Source organism: Meleagris gallopavo, chromosome 1 (assembly GCF_905368555.1).
Source record: "Meleagris gallopavo chromosome 1, MGAL_WU_HG_1.1, whole genome shotgun sequence".
NCBI classification, from domain to species: Eukaryota; Metazoa; Chordata; class Aves; order Galliformes; family Phasianidae; genus Meleagris; species Meleagris gallopavo.
In genome coordinates, this window is record NC_139404.1 from 171,714,219 (window position 1) to 171,738,152 (window position 23,934).

A 23,934-nucleotide genomic window follows, 5' to 3' on the forward strand; every position below is an offset into this window, starting at 1 on the left:
TGCCGACAACATGGCCTGCTTCTTCATTACTGTTGGGATACAGCTTCCCTGTGCAAGGGATGGAGAACGAAGATCTGTTTTTTTTTTTTTTTTAAGTACGCTGTAGCAAAACTAGTTCAGAGCTAAATATTGGAGGGAGGAAGGGGAGGGACTGAGTGAAATCTGGTGGCCTAAGCTTCATAGTGTTAATAAATTGCTTTTTAACTGAAGTGTAGAAAAACGGTTCTTTGTTCTTTCTCTGCAGTGTGCTTTGTGGAGAGGTCTTTGTGCTGCCTGTGAGTGGGTTGGGCTGGAGTGCTGTGTGTGTGAATGCAACGGGATCTGGGGCTGCAGGAGCTGCTGCTCCATAGGCAGGCCTGTCCCTAAATCCACTTCCATCAGGTGATCTTTAAAGGTCCCTTCCAACTCCAGCAATTCTATCAACTACACCTGTTGGAAATACATGGAAGTTTTCGAGCGTTTCAAGTCACAGATAATTTTTTTTTTTTTTAATATGTTGAAATGTATCAACACAAAACTTAGCAGCAAATCCAAAATCCATTTGTGCTTGGATAATGTTATGACCTTGCAGTTAAACATGAGCACCTGGGTGCTGAGCTTCTGGTGGAGATCTAGGAATTGAACCTAGCTACATTTGTTGGCCTACCATTAATGCTCTCCCTTTACTGTTAGGTGAATGAAATCAGGACATAGTTCAGGAGATTTGTATCGTTTCAGTTCTCTGCTGTTCCTTGTCATAATTCACATTGTCGTTTTTCTTGTCACCATGTATTCAGAGCCACCAGAAATTCTCTTTGGCAAAGCTTTCTTTGTCTTTCAGTACTCCTTAATTCAAGAGTGTGCCTTGGATTTTTTTCCATTGAGAATTTTCCCAGTAATTTCTGATTTCATCTTAGAAGCTCATTGTTAACCTGAGTATCTTTTTAGTAGTGGATTGTGAGAACTTTTGGGCAGGGAACAATGCTAAGTTTTGCAGAACCACATGAATGCCTGTAAATCTTGAAAAGAGCATCATTTCTACACTGTTTTTTTGGGTGCTGGCACTTAACATCTCAAGAACATTGTGTACATTTACATTTAGAAATTTGGCAGATGTTTCTTCATTCTTTACTGTCTTAATCTCCAGAATCTGCTCCAGAGTTCTGCAAGGAAATGTTGACAGTGCTGCTTCCAGAAAAACGACTCAGCTCTTGTGTTGAGTTGCCAAAGCAGAGCTGGCCCTGACAGCCAGGGATTGATTCACAGCTCTCAGTACCTTTAATGCCGTCTGTCCAGATGTAGAGCACCATCTTTTGTCCATGTGTGCTCTGATAGTGGACTGATTAGATGGGTGGTGGTCTGTGGAGCAAGTAGACAAATCCTTGTTTAATTCAACTGTTCTGCTAGTTGTAATTACTGTTTTATTACTAATGAACAAGAGTGTGCTACTGTAGCAGTAGCAAGTGAAGACAAGAGCGCGCTACTGACTGTTCCCTGCTGCCCCAGCCGCAGCTTGGCAGGTGAGAGGCAGGGCACTCCTCTTGGCTCATGTTGCTGAAGCTGAGTGGTGCTTGCCCTGCCTCAGATCGGGGTGTGCCGTGTAGCGGCATGTTTGCTCAGGCTCCAGCTCTGTACTTCCATGCTGCAGTTAAGCCTATTGGAGTGTTGTGGTTTAACCCAGCGGGTGGCTAAGCACAGCACAGTCTTTCACTCACTCCTTCCCTCCCAGTGGGATGGGGCAGAAAATGGAAAAAAGGTAGAAATCGTGGGTTGAGTTTTTTATTTACTAAGATAGAGAAAAGGAAAAGGATAATAGTTATGTATATACATATACGTGAATGTATATAAGAAGTGATGCACATGCTCACCACTCCCCAAACAATGCCCAGCTATCCCCCCACCCTGCAGAAGTGAAAGATAAACTCCCACCCCCTTCAAAACTCTCCTGCTTGATGTCATCTGGTATAGAATATCCCTTTTGCCAGTGTAAGTCAGCTGTCCTAATTCTGTTCCCTCCCTGCTCTTTGGACCTTTCCCTGCGAATGGCCTTGGCTCTGTACAACACTGCTTAACAGCAACTATAAACATCACTGTTTTATCAACATTGTTTTTCTCCTAGAACTAAAATGTAGTATCATAGAAAATAATTCTATCCCAGCCAAAACTAAGACAGTGACTTTTCCACAGGTTACTTTACCCCTTATGGGATTTATGTCTGACATCACCTGACTGTTAGATGGGGAATGAGACTATTTTCAGTAATATCAACCTACCACTATCCCTTTTATTTACGTTAATATTTTCTATACGTTATTTTTTAGCCGATAGTCTTCAAGCTGATCTCCAGGAATGGACAAACTCTACACCAGTCCCACTTGCTTCCCTTTCTTACAGTCACCAAGGGTAGACATTAGTGTCTAATGCGGTCGTGGCATGAGGGGAGGCTTCCATGAGCTCCACATGAGTAATTGTCTTCCCTACACTCTTTCAAATTGGAATCATTCTCCATAGAGAAGCAGTAGTTCTCATTTCCACGTAGAATGGGAAAGAACAAGAATGTGATGAGAGTTCATCGAATCTGCATAATAATTCTTACTTTAGTGTAAGGAGGGCCTTATCGAACATGTAAGCACAGCATTAGAGCATCTTAACTAGTATGTGAAAGCTACAGACACACGGAATCACAGGGGTTGGGAGGGATCCCTGGAGATCATCTAGTCCAGTGTCCTGCAAAAGCAGGTTCCCTAGAGTAGGTTATACAGGGAAGCATCCAGGCAAGTTTTGAGTAGAGAAGGACACTCCACTGCATTTCTGGGCAGCTGTTCCAGTGCTCTGTCACCTTCACACTAAACACTTTTTTTTTCATGTTCAGAGGGAACACCCTATGTTCCAGTTTGTGCCCATTGCCTTCTGTCTTGTCACTGGGCACCACCAAAAAGAACATGGCTCAATTCTCTTTACACCTGTCCATTAGATATTTATAAGCATTGATAAGATTCCCTCTCAGTCTTCTCCAAATTGAACAGCCCCTGATCTCTCAGCCTTTCTTCATAACAGAAATGCTCCAGGCCTCTAACCATCTTTGTAGCCTTCCACTGGATTATCTCCAGTAGTTCTCCATCTTTCTTGGATAGGGGAGCCCATAATGAACACAGTGCTCTAAATGTGACCTCACCAGGGCAGAGTAGAGTAGGAGGATTGCTTCCCTTAACCTGCTGTCCATGCTCTTCTTAATGTACCCTGGGATACCATTGGCCTTCTTGGCTGCAAAGGCACTCTTACAGAGGTAGCAGCAATTCAGTCTTTGGAGAAAAAATATTTTTTTCTCCTTACTCATTGTATTGAGATTGAATGTGACCTTTTGTTTGTTGATGGCTTGGAAGGTTGAGATCAGACTACAGCATTTATTTACTACATTTATTTACATCTAGCATTTAGACTAGGCCATTTATTTAACAGACCTCAAATTTTATTTCAAAAAATAAAATCAGAGTAGTGTTTTATTTCTGAAGTGCTATACTTCGATGAGGCTGTGCTTGTGTTTAGTAGAAGATGGAGGTTTCAGAGTACACAGTGGATCTTGAAATATTTTATAGTGTGGATGTCTAGTGAAAAATGTCTTAATGGAAGAGCTCTGCTTGTCATGTTTTGGTGGCTAGGATCTGAGAATGCATTCAGAGCTACACTGAATTTTTATTGTGTTTTGACTGAATTGGAACAATATAGGACACAAGCAGAATGTGTCTGCTTGATGTAAGAGTTCTATTCCATTTGCTGTCCACTGTTTTGATACAGATATGACTTGCGAGTTTTAGTGGTGAAAGTTGGCAGAGCATCCCATATGAAATGCCTGTTTATTTCTGCCCAGTTTTTACACCCTTTCTTCAGGCATCACCATCTAATCAGTCCTTGAGAATGTCTATTAGGCCAGCCATGCATTTATGAGTCTGAGTTTTTATATTATTTTCTGTGCTGTTTTCTCAATTTAAGGCTGCTTGCTTGCTTTTTTCTTCCCCTGTACTGTGTCAAAACTGTATAATTCAAGGTAGGACTAAGAGTTTGATGCTTTTCCTGATGCTAACCTTGACTGGGAAGCTGCACTTAGACTGATTACTCTGAATCACTTTGGTGAACATACAGCCTGCATGTATCTCCCAAGATGAATGTCTTCAAAAATGCAGTGGTGGTTGCTGCTTTATGTGTAAAAGGAAGTGCTGTATTTCCATCTTCCAGAATGTAATGATTTATCTTCCTCTGAAGAGAACAGTTCAGATTTCTCAACTGCTTGAAAATATAGGCTCATGTCTTTGAACCTTCTGCAAGAGTTTCTGATTATAAATATTTATGGGCATAAGTTCTCTTGTAACTGTGCAAAAATAGTGAAAGACTTGTTGGACAAATGAGAGGTATGTGTGATGGAAGTGTGTCTTTTATGTAGCTTGGGAATTACATCTTGCTTGTAGGATGGGGAATACCAGTACACTAGTCTTACCAAAGTGAAAACTCTTCGGCTCTATTCCCATCAATCTAGGTGCTATAACCAATAAAGAAGTTTGTTTCCACATTGTCTGGAAAAAGAGGAGGAACTTCCTGCACAGCCAGTACTAAAATTATACTATTCTTCTTTCAGCTTATTTTTTAAATGTTGGATATAAAATGCATTAGGCAAAAGATGAGGCTGAACCTAGCTCTTCCGCATCCTGGCTAAACATGATGTTTTATTAAGAGATATACTTAAAAAAAATTAAGAGAACGGATTGACTCAGAAAAGATAGCTTATAGATGCAACTAAAAACGCTGCACGTTACTTCCTACATTTTATAATTTACGGATTTAGTGGTATGAGACCCTTCAGCTTTTGTGAAACCCATTCCCAAATGCTGTCAAGATACTCTGCAGGAAGCTATAAACAGGCTAGTGGTAGGACAAGGGGGAATGGTTTCAAACTGAGACGGGGGAGGTTTAGGTCAAATATTAGGAGGAAGTTTTTCACACAGAGGCTGGTGACACACTGGAACAGGTTGCCCAAGGAGGTTGTGGATGCCCCATCCCTGGAAGCATTCAAAGCCAGGCTGGATGTGGCTCTGGGCAGCCTGGTCTGGTGGTTGGTGACCCTGCACACAGCAGGGGCTTGAAACTGGATGATCATTGTGGTCCTTTTCAACCCAGGCCATTCTATGATTTTATGAGTTTTTTCATAGTGTGAGTTACAATATTTTGAAGTTAATAATGTTTAATGAAGTTAAATTCATCTCTAAATATCTATGTGTGTAAATTATTTTGATGCTCAGGATCACTGGTTGTGATATTAACACTGTTGCAGAAGGGGCCAAGCCCAATGCAAATGAGAGAGTGAAGAATTTGACTACTGCAATACAGCAGGTGTATTTGGGTTGCAAGAAGTACAGTTCACTTCCTCACCTCTTACAGGGAAGGAAGTGGTAGGGTAGATAAATGATGAACTGTCATCTGTTCTGAGCAGCTGAAGATAGGATAACCCAAGGTGATAAATTTGTATCCTGAAAGAGGAGAAGATGTCAATAAAGACAGTTTGTCTGGACTTTTGCTGCAGGCTCTGTGGTTCGTGTCAGCAGTGTGGGCTGGTCAGATAGCCTGTTTGTGAAATTTGGTGTTACCTGACATCATTATTTGTTAGGTGTTAGAACTGGGAAAATGAAAAATAGAGTTTTAATCATTTGCGCAAATCTGAATTGGATTTTTTTTTTGGTCATAAGTAACTACATGCCATTTTATGTTGTCACTTCTTAAATGAGAGTCACAGAATTATAGAATCATTAAGTTTGGAAGAGACTTTTAAGATCATCTCACTCAGCCATCAACCTACTGCCACCATGCCCACTGAATTGCATCTGTAAGTTCTACATCTACACATTTCTTGAAGACATCCAAGGGCAGTGACTTCACCACCTCCCTGGGCACCCTGTTCTACTCTTTCAGAGAACAAATTTTCCTAATATGCAACCTGAACCTCCCCTGGTGCGCCTCAATGTCTTTCTTAATGAGGAGCCCAAGACTACACAGCACTCAGAGTGCGGCCTCACCAGAGCTGAGTACAGAGGAACGATCACCTCCCTGCTCCTGCTCACTACACTATTTCTCATACAATCCAGGATGCCACTGGCCTTCTTGGCTACCTGGACATACTGCTGGCTCATGCTCAGCCAGCTATCAACTCATATCCCCAGATCCTTTTCCTCCTCACAGTCTTCCAGCTACTCTGCCCCAAGCCTGCAGCATTGCCTGGGGTTATTGTGAGCAAAGTGTCAGACCCAGTACTTGTTCTTTTTGACCTCCAGCCCATTGGCCTCAGCCCAGTGATCCAGCCTGTCCAGGTCCCTTTTCAGGGCCTTGCTGCTCTCAAGCAGGTTAGTGTTTCCTCCCAGCTTGGTGTCACCTGCAAACTTATTAAGGGTGCATTCAATCCCATAGTCCAAATCATGGATAAAGTTATTAAACAGGGCTGGGCCCAGCACTGACCCCTGGGGAACACCACTAGTGACTGGTCGCCAGCTGGATTTCACTCCATTCACCACCACTGTTTGTGCCTGGCCCTCCAGCCAATTCCTTACTCAGTGAAGAACACAGCTTTCCAGGCCATGAGCTGCCAACTTCTCCAGAAGAATACTATGGGAGACAGTGTCAAAAGCTTTACTAAAACGTAGGCTACATCAGTTAAGAAGGATCTAGCCTTGCTGTGCTTATGGTTGTGCCTACTAACTTGAGAGGCTGAAGAGACTTTCTCTGATCATTTCTGATGGATAGCATTATTATTGTTAGAAGTGGAAAGGCTGCTAACTGCAGAGTTTATTTACCTGTCTTCTGGGAGGAAGGTGGCACACGGTTGTCCATTTAAAGGCTCTGTAAATATTTAAGCAACGCTATGGTGAGGTACAAGGCAAATTCCCTTTGAAATATTTTATCTTCAATATAGAAGGCATACATAAGCCTATTTTGAGAATAAGAGTCCTTTGTATTCTATATGCTTCTTTTTTTCCAAAAGATTATTTATACTGTTCCAATCTGGCTTCCTTCCCCAGCCCCTGTAGGCAAAGCCACCAGTGGTTGTGACCTTTTATACAGAACTTCTTTTGAGAACAGAGGAGCCCCATCAGTGCAGTGAGAGCAAAATGTGGTTTTTAGTCTCTGCAATTCTTCCACAAAATCATTCTTTGTGGATCTAGCCTGTACATCAGAGAGAATTTTATCTAAACCGATTTAACATTAGGGAGTACGGTTAAACAGCATTGGTATTTTTATATGTAGAGGTTAGTAATTTATCACTACAAGTTTTACAATACATTAATTATCAGAACAATTGGGCCTATTGAATGGATCTGAGGCAAAAGCCACATGTTATCAGATTAAATTTAGAGTTGTGTAATTTTCTCATAGCCCTTCCCTTGGAAGCCCTGCTGCTTCCTGTATATGATGAGGTCTGGCAGCGAGGTTAACCCTGACCCAAGTGTTCTATATGGACTTGTTCATTTTTGCCACATTCTTTCAGTTTAAATTTAGATTTGCTAGCAGCTCTTATGCCTATTGCAACAAGCTTCATGGGCAAAACACTGAAACAAATATATATGCCTTTTATCATAGATGTTTTTGCTGAATAAGATTAGTGAAGAACACTTGAAAGCTGAGAAACAGAGTGCAGAAGCCTTTGGTCCTAAATGACACAAATAGTTGAATGTCTGGAATATATTTACTTCTCAATCTAAGGAATGAACAAATAATTGTTTAGATGATGGAGTATTATGGTGTACACAGTTTTTACCTTTGTAATTTGTTATTGGTAGCAATGAAATTTCAGCTATGTATGTGAGCACAAATTCTGGGTATAAAAGTTTGTGCAACAAAAACCTTGAGGTTGCTGTTCAAAAACAAGTTGTGACTGCAGGAGGATCCAGCAACCTATAACTAAATTTTAAGTTAGGCTTATCACTAGAAGTGTCTTGTCAATAGCTATCTGAAGCATAACAGCTGCAGTAATAACTGCTTGAAGTTTAAGGAAGTGTGTACCACTTAGTTATGTATTAACACAGAGATTAATACCTCTTTGTTTTATGCTTTTCATCTTTTTTATTGTGTAGAAAACTACATGGAACTTGAGAAATCCACTTGACAGAGCAGTTCACATTCAAGACTAATGTCATTCTCTGCTTAATATATCATGGGCTTCACAGACAAGGTCCCTCTGCCTTGAAAAAAAAACATTTAACAAGGGATTCTCTGGTCTTATTTACTAGTACTGTTCATCTGCCCAGAGTTGTCCAACATGTTACATACAAAAAAATATTCCTGTAATGCATTTCTGTCTCTAAACTTTGCTGTTTTTTCAGTCAGTATTCCCATGCTCAGTGAGTGACTCCAACAAATAAAGGAGGCCTTGAAAGTGTAGGAAAGGAGTGTTCTCCCTGAGCACGTTTTTAGGGAGAGAAACTGAATAAAAAGGCCCACCATTATTAGATACTTTCGACTCCCATTTTTTCCCTCCTGACGGGCAAGATACAAAACCTTCCAATGCTCTGACCCCACTGCCTCTGCAGTTGCCATGGACAGGATACTCTGAAATTCTGAGTGTTTCTGTCGAGTCCAACCCAGTTCCCGGGGCGAAACACTGAGGGGCTATGTTCCTCCTGAATGGATTAGGCAGAATTTATTCTCTTGTTGGAAGTCCTACTGTGTGAGCTGTATATTTCTGAATGTAAGTAGCATCATGTTTCAGCAGGAATTTCAGGCAACCTTTGAAATACGTAGCCAATCAGCGTTTATTCCAAGTGGCACTTTTGTGCTGGATTTCCAATTAGTCAATGGTATTTGTTAAGTAGGCCCGTTTAGCTTTATCTCGAAGGATAATGAAAACCCATCTTTTTCCTCATCCCCTTCATTCGGTAAACACAATATAGAGTCTTGCTGAACTAGAAAGGATGGAAATTAATGGAGAAAAATAGGAGAGTTATCGTACAGGAAAACTCTACAGAACTTGAATTTTTAAGAAATAACTATGGTTTGAGTTCAGTTACTGCAAAAGAAGAAACTTAAAAAAATAGAGGGGAGGATGACTTATTCAGGAGTGCTACAGAGTATTGATGAATACTGGAAGTATTGATCCAGTAGATATGTTTGTGAAGGCAACAACCAAATGTGCCTCTCAATGAAGCTGTATTGTTTACTGTAACATTATATCTCATATGTGAATTATTACATGCACTTGGAATCTTCATAATATTCTTAAGCCTTTCTTAGTCTCTCCATGATTTTCCATCTTTGTATTTCTTTTAATGGAGAATTCTGAATTATTGAGATACTTCTCTAACCACTGAAATACTAAAATTACAGAGATTGTTTGCACTTGTGTAAATCTCTCCTACTTTTTAATGAACTGAAAACTAAAAATTCCTAATAAAACTTTCTATGTTTGTCACACACCACATACAATTTTTGCATAGCTCACTGAAGTCAAAACACATTAATTCGTTTTTGTATGTAATTGCTCCCTCAGAATTGTTTACCACTGCTAAGAAACTACATTCTTACAGCTCCTTTTGTTAAATTACATTTTAACAGCTTGGAGAACCAGAGGCTTCCTATTTACTTTTGACAAATTTTCTACATTCATTTTTGCTGAGTTAGTTTGGGAATGTTTTTTGAGCATTCTTTAGTATTGGAGAGATCAGTTCTTGAGGAAGCATAACCAAAGGAAAACGTAGAATCTTAACTTGTTTAGAAATGAGTACTGTAGAGATGCATCAACACATTTTCCATGTAAATTCACCTCACTCAGAAAGGATTCCACGTGTGTATCTTTCGATACTCATTTTCTGTGAAACAGCCTGTGTTTTACTTTAAGATATTTGGGAAGACACTGAGAAGTAATCAATTAATCTGTTTAAATAATTCTAATAGCTACAGACTTGAATAGAGGTTAACACTTTTAACAGCATTTCAGGAAGAATATTCAGTTAGAACTATTTATTAAAAAAATAAAATCATAAGTATTTGTAAAATTAACAATAGAATACTTAATTTTTTGTCTTTCAAAGGAATGGCTGCTGAAAGAATATCAGCCCCACTGAAGAGAACATGCTTCTGTAGGTCATGTGGGACAAGGTGTCTGAAGGACTGGGGGCTTATGCATAGTTATAGTGGTGTAGATGTGCAATTCTATTAGAAATTAGATATGTCAGTGTAATACTGAAATGAGCCTCATGGATTCTATTTGTAACACTTTGTTCTCCGATGTCAAGCAAATTACAATTTTTTTTGGGTTCTACTTGCTCAATCTTCATGAGGAAACAAATCTCCACAAAGTTTTGTCAGGTGAGAAGAAAAATAATATTATTCTAGCTCCTCCAAGTATTGTGGACTGTTGTTGTGCTGCTCTTAGGATTTTGTTGGATTGGTAATGTAATATTGTTTGTATGCTCAGACCATTAGAACTGGCTGTTACAATAGGATCCTCTGTGCAAAAATATTGATGTTTATGGAAGTAAGGGGGATGAAAGAACTAAAGAAGCTTCGGAACAGAGACTAATGAGTGGCCTGTAGCTGCCCATAGTGACAGGGAGATCGTTGTGGCTACTTTTCTTATGAATCTTTAGAAGTGTCTTCAATAAGGAAAATGAGGCACAATGCAGCAGCATGCACAGGAATTGCTATGAGAATCGTAGAATAGTAGAATCATTAAGATTAGAAAAGACCACTGAGATCATCTAATCCAACTCTCAGCCCATCACCACCATGGCCACTAAACCATGTCCCCGAGAAGGTGCTCTGGGAACATGTCCATGACAAAATGCTCAGTGGGAGTCACTAGATGGGACTAAGCTACAAGGCTTAGTCTGGATTCATAGGAAGGAATAAAATACTGTGTACACGATAACTTTCAATCTTCTGATCCTTACTGATAGTATGCAATCAGTGAAGATGCTAAAATAGAAACAGCCGAAGAAGACATTAAAGTTATTTTGGTTCTTGGTCTTGGTTACGCTTAGTTTGAGCTAGCAGTAATTCACTTAAGATGAAGTGTTAGAAAGCCACTCAGATGTGCAGAGATGGAGTGTGATCACTTGAGTATGGGGAGCAGCAATGAATATGTCTCAACAGAAGAGGAGTGGTAATTGAAGCTTTCTAAATGGAGAAAGTTACCCATAGACAGAGAAAACACTGGTTAGCTTTCTTCCAGACAGAAAAATGAGTCTTCAAGCCACAAAAAGCTTGAATGCATTAAGATTTAATGTATATTTAATTTCTTTTAGACCCAATCAGAAAAAAGATCGGAATGGTCAGACTCTATGTCATGTCTTATGAAGAAACTGGAACAGCTGAATTTAGATATTGAAGAAGCTCTGAGTGCTAGCTCGTCTCCCTCCAGTACTCCTTCTACCACAAGGAACAAACAACTGGTAAGAACGTGTGTCATATGACACATTTTCTAACATTAGCTATCAGATGTTGGTCAAATAATAGTTTTCAGATCTCCTTGTGTTTCTGGATTAGTTGAAGAGGTTAGTTTCAAGGATGAAGTAAGTTACAGTTTTGACTCAATAACAAAACATTTTGAGATGCTTGGACAACTATAGATCAGATAAACATGATTGTCACAGGAATTGACTTGTAGGTTTTCTGTCAACATGGCCTAAAATCTTCAAAGCTACTTTTTAGGGGGGAATGTGGCTCTTGATGATTGCATCTGACATAGTTTATCAAGGTAGAATATTGTGAAATTGAAAGTTCAGTATTAGTGTATTTACAAGTCATATTTATATAAAGACACAAAAGCAAGGAAGATACTATATATCTTCATTAACAGTTAAATTAGTATTTTTTGTATTTCTTTTAGAGATGCATTCCTGTATTTAAGGATACTATATTGTGGCAAGTTTTGTCAATTAAGGCAAACAGTTACCAAAGCTTTTCATTTGAAGGCAAATGGGATTAAGAAGGAATAATATAATTTTAGCATTTTTTTAACAAGCAAGATGGTTTTTTATAGAAATGAGTAACTGGAGAAGGAACAGTGTGAGAAGTAGGAGTGTTTGTTCTCTACTTTAGCTTGTGATTAAAATGGGTTCTTAAGATAGAGTTGTTTGGATTTGCAACTCCGCATGCTAGTGCTGGCATGAAATTCCTGGAAATTGTGCTTGTTTGAATGCTTTTCCCATCACTGCTGCTATATTTTGTAAAAATAAATTCCTTAAGTAAACATCTGTGCAGGTCGCGGTGTCCCTCAAGCTGGGAAGTTCAGAATCCTGCATCTTTCAGTGTTGTATTTTGCAGTATGCTTTTCCATATTCTGCAGTGACAGCGTTAGGAAATTGTCATGCTTGTCCTTCATTTCTTTCTTTCTGTACATTACCAAGGCAGAACCAGCTTTTTCCAGCTAAATTCATTTCATCGCTCCTTTATCTCCAATTGCCCATCTGTTAATGGATAGTATTCTGTGTTCTTGTAGGAAACTGCTCAGTGGTTTCTGTCAAAATGTCATGGCAACGTATTCTGCTTTTCTGCCTGAAAGAGAGATCCAAGTCATCAGAATTCACGTACTTCCCTTTGTTAGCCAATCAGATTTTGTTAACTGGTGATCCAGACACTATTTTATGATTTTATGATTTTATGACTGTGTCTATTCTCCTAAGGCAAAAGCCAGTTTGGTTAGGCAAAGGTGTTTGTAATCAAATAATTTCTCAGTAAGTGAATTATCTGCCCTAATTTAAACATCTAAGAGTTCGTTGCCTTTAAATGAGTTGACCTTAATGCCATTGTGGCCAATAAGATAAATGGTACCCTGGCATCGCCAGCAGTTTGTAGGAGATTGTCTGATCTGGTGAAACCATATGTGAAGCATTGTGTCCAGTTCTGGCTCCTCAGTTCAAGAAAGACAGGGAACTTCTAGACGTAGTCCAGTGGAGGGTTACAAAGGTGGTTAGGATCCTGCAGCCTCTCCCTTGTGAGGAAAGGCTGAGAGACCCGGGGCTGTTCAGCGTGGAGAAGACTGAGATGGGGTCTTATCAGGGCATACTTATAAACATCTCATGGGCAAGAGTGAAGAGAATAGGGCCATGCTCTTTTTGGTGGTGCCCAATGACTAGACAAGAGGCAATGAGCGTGAACTAGAACACATGGAATTCCATATAAACATGAGAAAAAAACCTCTTTACTGTGAAAGTGGCAAAGCATTGAAACAAGCTGCCTAGAGAGGTGGTGGAGTCTTCTGGATGCTTTTCTGTTTAACATAGTGAACTTGCTTTGAAGACAGACTAGATGACCCCCAGAAGTCCATTTCAATTCCTACAATTCTGTGATACCCATTTAGTCAAAGAAGAGAAATACATCCTCCTAAACATCTCCATGAATTTAATATGAAGAAACTGAAGAAATTTCAAAACAACAGCTGCAGCAAGGAAAAAACAAAAGAAACATAGAGGTTTTGTACAGCTATGTGACTAACTTTTATCAGTCTATCCCTCTTGGTCCATATTTCTTTATATAACTTACAATTTTTTTTCATTAGATGTTTTACTCTTTTCATTCATAATGAAACTTGAATAGGAAGAAAGTCTATTTCAAACATAGTTTACTAGCAACTATGTTATTAGTTACGAGTTTTTCATACGTTTTTATCCTATTTTTACTATATAAAGTAGGAATTGAAATGAGAAACAATGATTGAAAAGAGACCTGAGGAGAACAATTCACAAATGCAAGAGCAATTTGTAGATCCAAGTTCTCAGAAGTAGATGACTACTACATGAGTGGCAAAATGTTTGCTGGCACTGTTGCTCCCAGAATTGGTCTCTTTGGTGTGGGCAGTTTTAAACAGATGACTGTATTTGTTTAGTATGGCAAATGTTAGATCTGAGGTATACATTCATAGTTTAATCACTGGGTTCATTTAATGAGTCAGTGTATTTTCTACTGATGGATTTTTCACGTGTTCATGACAGCCTGTCCAGTGCGTCAGCACCCTCTGAGTAAATTATCTCCTCCTGATATCTAAATGACATCTCCCCTTTTTTAGTTTAAATCATTCGCCTTTGTGTGAGTCAGTCTCCCTTCTGTTTATAAGGGCTCCCTTTAAGTCCTGGAAGACTCCAGTGAGGTCTCTCCAGGGCCTTCTCTTCTCCAAACTGAACAAGCTCAACTCCCTCAACTTTTCTTCACAGTAGAGGTGCTCCAGCCCTCCGATGATCCTCTTTGCCCTCCTCTGGATTCACTCCAAAAGCTTTGCATTCTTCCTGTTCTGGGGCCCCCACACCTGGACGCAGAACTCCAGATTGGGCCTCATGAGGACAGAATAGTTGGGGACAATCCCCTCCCTCTCCCTGATGGACACCCCTCTTTTGATTCAGCCCAGGATACTGTTAGCCTTCTGGGCTGCAAGAGCAAGCTGCTGGCTCATGTCCAGCTTCTTGTCCATCAGGACTCTCAAATCCTTCTCCACAGAGTTGCTCTCAAGGAGTCCTTCTTCCAGTCTTCAACCCAAGTGCAACACCATGCACTTGAACTTGTTGAATCTCCTTATATTCACATGGGCCCACTTTTCAAGTCTGCCCAAGTCCCTCGTGATGACATCCCTTCCTTCTGGTGGTTAAACTGCACCGCTCAGTGTCATCAGCAGATTTGCTGAGCATCTGCTCAATCCCACTGTCTATGTCAATGTCAGTGATGTTGACGAGAACTGGTCCCACTTGTGACCAACCTCCAGCCAGACACAGAGCCATTGAACCATTCAGCCAGCCTTATCCACTGAATACTTCACCCTTAAAATCTGTATCTTTCCGATTTAGAGAAAAAAAATGTGGTACGGGACCATATCAAAAGCTTTATCAGCAGAGAGAAAACAGTCTTGTTGTAAGCAATGTTTCACTTATTTGATAAATTTCTTTCATTTACATTTGATGTCTAACACTCATTTTCACTACAGAAAGACAACAACAACAAAAAACAGTGGATTTGAAGAATTAAAATAAAATTTTTTAGTTTTAGTCATTCATCATTCGTGGAGAGTGACACAGAAATTCTGTTTGATTACAGTTACCCTGTCTAATATTAGAGAGATGACTCTTGTTGAACAAAACTTAACTTACAATTCTCTCAATTATTTTGTAATAATATATTACCTACAAACGTTTTTGGGCTGCATACTGAATCTTTTGTCAGCTTTGCAAAGCCTTCTCATTTTAAAGTCTGAAGAATATTCTAGCTGGGAACTATGCAGTTATAGACCAGCAGCAAATTTGTTCTCTTGTCAGCAAATGGGCTGATGTTGACTGCAAATTACAGCCTAGGGCTGCTCTGTAGTGTACCCATGATCCTGATTCTCTGATTGATCCCAACACAAATCCTGCTGGATTGCAGTTTGGCTTGCTCCTTGTTCACACACCTCATTGGTTTTTTTAGACAAATTAGTATACATGGGGGAAGGCTGTGCAAGTTCTCTACTTTGTATTGAATTTAGTGTGACCAGGTACACATGGGTCCTATATATATATACTTTTTTTTTTTGAAGTCCCATTTTAGAACATTTATCTTTTAAAATTTTTTATGGAAGTAAAGCTATTAAGTAAAACCTCCTGGGGCTTGGGGAGAAGGAAAAGGGGATTTGGAAGTTTCAGAGTATGTAAGTTCAGGATCTTCAATTAAGTTAAATAAAAGAATATAGAATTATGAATTTCAGTGAAAAGACAGTTTTAAATAAATAAAATCATATATTGTCTAATGAAGAGATTATTCAGTTCCTTGATATTCAGGAAGATGTACGTCTATTCATTCTCCAATTTTATCTCCTAGCTAGTAAGGAAGCCTCTTTACTCCAAGATGTAAAAATGATACAGTGTGTATTTTTAAGAAAAAAGATTGAGGTAAAAAGTCTACTTCACATCACAAGGGAAAAAAAATGTTTTAAAAAGATAAAATTCCAATATTTTTATCTTGCTGTTCACATGAAAAATATTTATGGCTTGCATTTATTTACAGGGTTTTTAAAATTCTCTTACAGTGCCCTGTTCAAGTGGAGACAAGCTCTTACAGAGATCATCAAGGGAGAGGATCGTGGAAGCACAGAAGTGCAGACTACCAGGATTTAGACTGTTTACCTTACCCAGTATCAACTGGAGCACGACCTAAACCTTTTGTAAGTAGCTGCTGAATATTTACAACATTCTCTGACTCTGAGATACTCTTAAAACTGCTCCAAAAGTAATGCCTTCTGTTTATTTCTATGGAAACTACAGCAGATACAGTGAGCACAATCACACTATTTGATAGAGCAAATTCTCAGCTACAAGCACTATTTTTCAACAGTCACCATTAGCTTTGAATTTTCATCAGCAATGAACAAGAGCCTGCATGTTGCACTTGTAGAAATCTACACAAGCAGAGGTGTCCCACTGTTGTCACCACTGCTGAAATGCACCACTCACTTCCTCACTATGCACATGTCCACTGTTTTATCTCCATAAATGTTCAGCAAGCATCAATGAACATCAGCGTGTGCCATTTTTTCTGGATGGAGTGACACTTCTTTGCTTCATCCACACTTCCATATCAGACACCATTCTGTCAGACTGCCTATCTGCTGCCATCTCTCACACATCAATAAAATGTAATGGAATACTGGTGGGAAGGTTCAATCCCTATTGTCCTACCACCATCATCTGCCTCTCATGTCGTGGACCAACATAATTATGCAGGAGACATTACTTTCGGAACAGTCTTGACTGGAGGAGTCCAGTATGCATAATGAGCACAGATGAAAGTTAATTCAGTTTTCAGTTTCCAGGGCCGTGGGATTCATCTCACCTGATGCTGGACAACTATAGTGTAGAGTTCTACATCTGAACCATTTACTTGGACTGCCATTATAGTCAGGGGAAAGAAACAAGCTCTTCTGAAAAGTAAATGGTTTCATCTGGAGGTTACATGTGATGGTTTCTAGACATCAATGCCACTATTGCATCTTCTTTGCTGATTTTAGCATTACTCTCTTGTGATTTTTTATCCGGATGTACCACCCTAGTCTAGAGTTCTGAGTTCTTGGTGAGTGGAAGTGTTCAATTCTGGTGGTTTAGTTAAGCCATATTTCTAAACAAGAATAGCAGTATTTATTTTATTTCTCTAGAGGTTGATGCTGTAATCTGCACTTGGTCTGTTAAATCCATTAGAGGCATTTCCCAAACGGTTTTGATTCACTTGATCAATAGCTAAATGTTGTTCTATTTCTGCATGTGAAAGTAAGCAATTATAGATCTGTGCCTTAGATCCAAAATGCAAATATTTTTGCCACTCATCTGTGAATTATTTGAGTGTCAACATATCCATTAACATCACACAGCATAGAAAATGGCTGCATTTCAGTGAGTAAAAGGTAGTTTTGGTACAGTGTCTTTTCTTTGATGGGGCCAACACTGGATCTTCAAGAAAGCAGTGTAAGAACAGAGTAAGCAGGTAGCATGCCATCTCAGCTTTCTGCAAGGTGTTTATTGTGCAGCACCCAAGAGTGTTTTTTTTTGCCATTACTTGTATTTTATTCCTTTGAATAAAGCATTTTGTAGCAATGAGTTCTAAAGTTTAACTGTGGAGTATGTTGGGGGAGAAAAACAGCTGTTTTTTTCTCCTGACTTTGCTACTGGATCATTAATTTGGCCTTTGTTATTGCACTGTGAAAAACTGAATCCTAGGAATCGTGTAAGTTGTAGTCTAGTGTGGGACTGTATGTCTTTGACAGTGAATTTTATTTGCCTGTTTATCTTATTCAGTTTCATAAGTTTCTTTTGCAGCAGGCGACAGCCAATTTTTGTTTTGATTAAAATCTGTAATTCAGTATCATCAGAAAATATCAATTTTTATTCTTCCATTTTCCTTATTGTTTATGCATATTGGACATATATTTGTTAGAGTGCCAGGTAATAGCCAGCCATGGTAAAAGAGAGCAACCGATTATTAACTTAGAAAAAGAAAACTAAGAGTTTATTTATCAAAGCAAAGATGCTTGTATTTCCTGGTATCTTTCTTCGTTTTCCTCCCTTACAGAAGAATAAGCTGTGATAAATCACTTCCTCAGAAAAGAAAGTGAAAGTGAAATTTCTAAAGTGGAAGATCACTGTATCAACCAGATCACCTGTATCTACATGATCACTGGAAGAACATGTCTAGATTCCTGGGCTGTGACCTCCAAAAGCCATACTAACAGTTCCCCATTAGGCAGTGTTACTATGTGTGTGTTTATTCTGCCCTTAAGCATATTTTCTGGTACTTTTCTGCCATGGATATCAGTCCTACTTGCATCACTTCCACAAACAGCTTCAAAACATTATCAAATATTGGCATGTGTGTGCTACCCTCCATTCCTCTGATCTCGAAGCCAATAGCATTTAGCAATAACTACACATTGAATTAGTAGCTCAGCAGTTCTCTTTCTCTTGTTAATGTGCTTGCTTCAAGTTATCTTCTCATTTTGGATTAAAGCAAAATCTACTGTATTAGTGACTTCTTTAGAACTGTCATATTGTTCACCTACTAAAACACGATAGACATGCCACCATGCAAATAATGTATTTAATTAAATGAGCCTTCATTCCAGTTACTGGAATAAAAATTTGAAGGTGGGTTCCTCTTGCTGCTTAATTGAAAATATTATTGTCTTCCCTCTAGCCATTTCCTCTTCTTATAAAATAAATTTGCTGTTTTCCATTTCTGCAAAAGCACAAACATTTGTACTAGTTCTAGTTGGAATATATAGTGGCATTTAGTAAAGAGAAAGGTATTTGTCAGCTTTGTTTGTTCTTCACCTGAGTGGAATGTTTAGGCATGTACAAGTATCATTGCTTAACTGCCCTCCCACCAGTACTGTGTAAATATTTTGGAAGTGGTATTACAGTAATACTGTTGTTTGGCTAGAAATGTGTGGGACACAGATTTTATCTCCACAATCCATATATTATATCAAACAAATTTGCGATGCTGTAGTAATAGCAATGTTATGCAAAAAGTACCACTGTTGCTTAGGGTACTATCTCATCTAGAAACCTACCAGAAGCACAACCATTCTTTAGAAGCTAATGGTCTGTTTTTAGCATTGGAGAGTGCTTTAAATTAAAGATAAACATTGAAAATTAATGTTTGTAGATTCCATTCAAGAGAGCAGATCATTTCACTTCTTCCTTCCAAGTGCCACTTTTGGTGTATGTAATGTATTTCAGGCAGATACAAATAATGCCATGTCTAGATCCAGACATTCTTTTGTACTCCTCTGTCATAGCTCTCTAATAACTGAGCTTCCACTATTTTTCCTTTAAGATTCAGACTTCTCTATATTTTCAAAAAAGGGCACATCAAAATCACGTTTGTTACAATGAAGAGAATGGAAAAAAGGCGTATTTCCTTTTGCATTGCCCTAAGATTGCTTACATTTAACCCCCATGATCCAAGTGTATTATACATAACTTGAGAATAATATAGAGATAAATGGGACTGGTTGTGTTTTGGTGAGCTGGATTTTCTTCTCTTCCAGTCTTTTATGAGTTTGGAAGTCAAAAAGAGCTTATCTGTCTCATCTCCCCAGGAACTCTGCAGAAGCTCTTACACCCAGGCACTTAGAAAACCAAATATTCTACAGTTTATTGTGATTAGCAAATGTAGCCAAGGAGATCAGTGTTAGAAATAGCAGGGATGCAGAAATTTAGGAATAATAGGTGTAAAATTATGCTGGACACAGTTCAATTCTCATTAGAAGACCTAGCTGCACACTTTCATGGTTTCTAACTATGCTGGCAGCTTAAAATGAAACAATGAAAATGAAATTAAAACCTTCTATATTGGTAACAAGGTGGGCTTTTGCCTTTATCAGAGGTAAGTCTGCATTTATGCCTCCTTCTTAAGTACAGTTGATGAGCAGTTTCGATTTCTTAAGCTTTAGTTCTACAATTTGGTTGATTACTTAGCGTGCTAAAACTAAACATTTTACAGCTTTTCGTCTTGTTTTAATCTGGCTTCTCGGTTTGTTTCACTGTTCAGCTGCATAAATGTGCATGCCAGAGAGGGGAAAAATGTGCAAGAGGGGGAAAAAGAGAATGGAGATGATATGGTGAGTTGGTTCTTTCAGTATCAATGCCAGCTTAGCATAGCTTAAACTGTGGAACTTTACTTAACTGTGCTAAGACACTTGATTCAGGAAATGGGATACAAAACAGTGCCTTGTAACCTACATGACTGAGAGGTGTTTGTGATTATTTTAAGAAAATGTTATTCTTTTTTTGCTGATTAATGTTGGTTGATGCTATACACAGTGTTTCAGAGTTCAGGTCAGAGGTTCCAGAGATGTCTGATATCTTCTGACATTGTTTAGAAATATAAAACTAATAATACTGTAATCTATGACTCGAGTAGTTATTATCTCTCTGTAGACAATCTGTTGCCTGCCTGCCCTCTGACATTGTCTGAGGCCAGAAAAATGCAAAAGTAAAAAACAGCCAAAGGAAAATCAAAGTCATTGTGTTTCCTATCCACTATGTGTTCAATTTTGCTGCCCCCCAACCGGCAGGGATCAGAGTTTATTCCATTACTAAGTGTGTGACAAGCTTTTTATGGGGTAGCTGCCACATCCAATGCAGACATGAAGTCACAGTGTGACAACCCACAACAGCTTGTATTTCTTCCGGGCACACCTTTGGAATTGTAGAATCTTTGCATATTTAGCAACCTTAGGCTGGTCTTCCACTCCTCTGTGAAATATGTAAGCAGGATCTTCATGTTACATCCAAGATGAAGCAGTAAGTGTGTATCCTGGTTCTAAGATAAGTTTCATGCTCGGTTTGTTTTGGATATGGTCATCAATCTATCAGTTCACCATACAGTTTTCAGCAGCAGTTACGCCCATTACCTAGCAGGATGTGTTTCCCCAAATGATCAGATAGATCGTGCTTCATTCAGACTTTGCTCCACATTTGAAAAGTCGATAGTAAAGCCCTGAGAAGTCTTGCGTGACCTCTGAGTACTCTTAATCTTACTTCAGAGAGCAGTAACCATTGTTGGGCCACTTTGAGCAACCCATGAAGTGCAAGAAGATGAGAAAAGAAGCCTAGGCCAGAGTGAGAGACAGAGGTTTGGTGCTCCATTTTCTCAAAGAAATTGTATGCTTGAAGATACAATTACTTGGCTTTGCTGGAGCTGGAAATTGCTGTCTATACTTAAGTGAAATGTGCTTGTACAAGTAGCATAGCTTCTGCAGGTAGGAGATGCAAAGCTTTTCATAGAAATCAGGTTCACACTGACTTTCTGAAATTCATACTGGTTGTTAGCAGCACGGTCCACAACAGGATCTAGACACAGACCCGTGTTTTTGCTGCTAGGCCTTCCTGATAAAGAACATTTAATCTAATTGTTTTCACTCTTGCAAAAACAAATTTCAAACTGTGTGCCTCTTAGTCATGTGAATTGCTTTTTGATGTCATTTTGATACTGATATTAATGAGCAAATTAGCTATCTAGTATAGAAGCAAGTAGCTGAGCCACAGCCTTTGCAGAATTTTCTTCTTGCTTTTGGTCTATAATATGACAGAAGCACAGTGAAATAGTCAGGTGAATGGACTGCTCAGGGTTCCATCTGTACCCCATTAAGCACGGCCATGCTTGTGTATCAGCAGGGTGACTGTGTTTGCTTTCCTCCCCTGCTCTGCCCACACAGTGGAGAGATGGCAGCTATGGCCGAGGGGCATCCTGGGTCTGCAGATGTTGCTGACATCAAGTGCTCATGGAAATGCTCCTTCCCTGCTTCAAGGTGAGCCAGTTCCTTGACAGTAGAGGAATCCATTGTCCTTGGAAAAGCCTCTACCAGCTCCAGTAAAAAACAAGGAGGCTAATAGGGAATGAAAGGTATACAGTTTCCTTCCTTCCTCTCCATTCTGATACAGTAAATAATACTCCAGGCTTTCTCATCCACTTTGTTTCCAATACACCTGACAATACTTTGGCCAAAGCCTGCTCCAAGCAAGGGGTGTTTGCATAGGTAAGAGCACATCATCTCCTTTCCTTTTTGTCTTTATTCTCTGTTCTTACCAGCCTTTAGCCCACTCTTTCCATGGGCCAGCCAACACCATGGTCCTCCTGAGGTCAGGAGCTGCAGTGAGTGAGGAGAGGTGGATTATGGTACAGACTTCAGCTTTGCTCACTGTGTTTCATAAGTGAGTGGATAAGCCTCCAGAATCTTAAATACTGCGTCCAGTTTTGGGCCTTTCACTGCAAGAAAGACATTGAAGCCCTGGAGCGTTGCCTGTTGCCCAGAGAGGGGCAAAAAAGCTGGTGAGGGGTCTGGAGCACAGGCCTTATGAGGAGTGGCTGGAGGAGCTGGGATTGTTCAGTCTGGAGAAGAAGAGGCACAGGGGAGACTTTATTGCTCTCTGTAACCACCTGAAGGGAGGTTGTAGTGAGCTGAGGGTTGGCCTCTTCTCTCATGTAACTGGTGATAGGACTAGAGGGAATGGCTTCAAGCTGCACCAGGGGAGATTTAGGCTGGACATGAGGAAATACTCTTCTCCGGAAGAGTGGTCAGGAACTGGAATGGGCTGCCCTGGGAGGTGGTAGAGTCACCAACCCTGTAGGTGTTCAAGGAACAGTTGGATTTTGTGTTGAGGGACATGGTTTAGTGAGAACTGTTGGTGATAGGTGGATGTTGGACTGGATGATCTTGAAGGTCTTTTCCAACCTTGATGTTTTTGTGATTTCTGTGATTCCGTGAAAATCTTCTGCAAGGAAACCTAGGAGTTGGGAGTCTCATCTGATAGATCTTCTAGGCAGAGCTGAATTCCATGCCCAAATCCTCTGTCTGGTTATCTCTGTAGAGCAGGGAAGCCTCCACCTGGATGGAATCAGGCTTCATGAATCCAGAAGATATTAAAAGACCAAAGGAGCAAGCAGTACATCTGTCCATCTGGACAAACAGCACCTGAATAGCGTCTGCAAGACTGATGCCAAAGTTTGTCTCAGGAGCTCAGTTCTGAGGGTGGCAGAACCCAGCCCTGAACACAGGAGGGATGTGGAACAGTGTAGGATTACTGTATGCTATTAGCAAAGTGTTTCATTTTTATTGATTTTTATATCTAAAATTGCCATAATGATAGAGGCCACTGAGCCAGTTTGTAGGCACTGCATTTGGATTTTAGAAATGGCATCTTGAGCTGTAAGTTCCCTGTAGTGAAGCTTACAGACTTTAGAAGGGATCTTGGTGTGTCAGTGTTTATTTATAATGGTAACAGCTGTCATTTTTCTTCTTGTTTAACGGAGGGCAGGATTGTTACCTGTTAATTTAATTGCTACTTTTTAGAATTCTGCTTCTGCATTTAGATTAGAATTAAAATGGGGCTGTTTTGTTTGGAGTGTTCTTTTGTGCGTTTCAGCCATGCTCTTCCCTAGTATAAGAACAAGTGAAAGAAACAGAGCTCTTCCCAAACACACACAGCCCAGGAGGTTTTTCCAAATGCATACAAATTGGATCATGTTATTTATTCCGATTTACCACATACCTTTCCAATTTTGCCTAAAAGTTTTAGTGAGGAGACTCCAACATCACAGCTGCTTTGCATACAGATGATTGGATAGCAAGGGGTGGCTTTATTTCTTGGTGGTAGTGATCCTTATCTCTAAATGGACTGAAAAGAGTGTGTCATCTTGATTGATGAGACTCAGGAAATGTTAGTGGTCTCTTCCTAGTCAGTGAAATCTCTTAGATCATTACGATCCATTTAGGAGAACTGACTGAAAAGTATTTATCAGATAGTTTGCTAGGCAAATTCTGTAACATTCTTTAAAATAATTAACATATATTGTTCCTTAATTATTACCTCAGTTCCATTATTTTTTTTTTTAACAAAAATACTGAAGTCAGCTGAAGATGGCAGCTGTAGTGTAGCTGTGCAATAATTAATATTCCCTTGAACA

General features: G+C 39.5%; 1 protein-coding gene across 2 annotated transcripts in view; it reads left to right on the forward strand.

The window, feature by feature from the left end:
* The window catches only part of STARD13 (StAR related lipid transfer domain containing 13), a 297,319-nt gene that overhangs the window by 67,223 nt on the left and 206,162 nt on the right, over nucleotides 1-23,934 (forward strand). For both annotated transcript variants that reach the window (XM_085216035.1, XM_085216036.1), the window contains exons 3-4: nucleotides 11,259-11,405; nucleotides 16,001-16,135. In XM_085216035.1, the coding sequence (XP_085072161.1) occupies nucleotides 11,259-11,405; nucleotides 16,001-16,135 (282 nt within the window). The remainder of the gene's footprint in view (nucleotides 1-11,258; nucleotides 11,406-16,000; nucleotides 16,136-23,934) is intronic.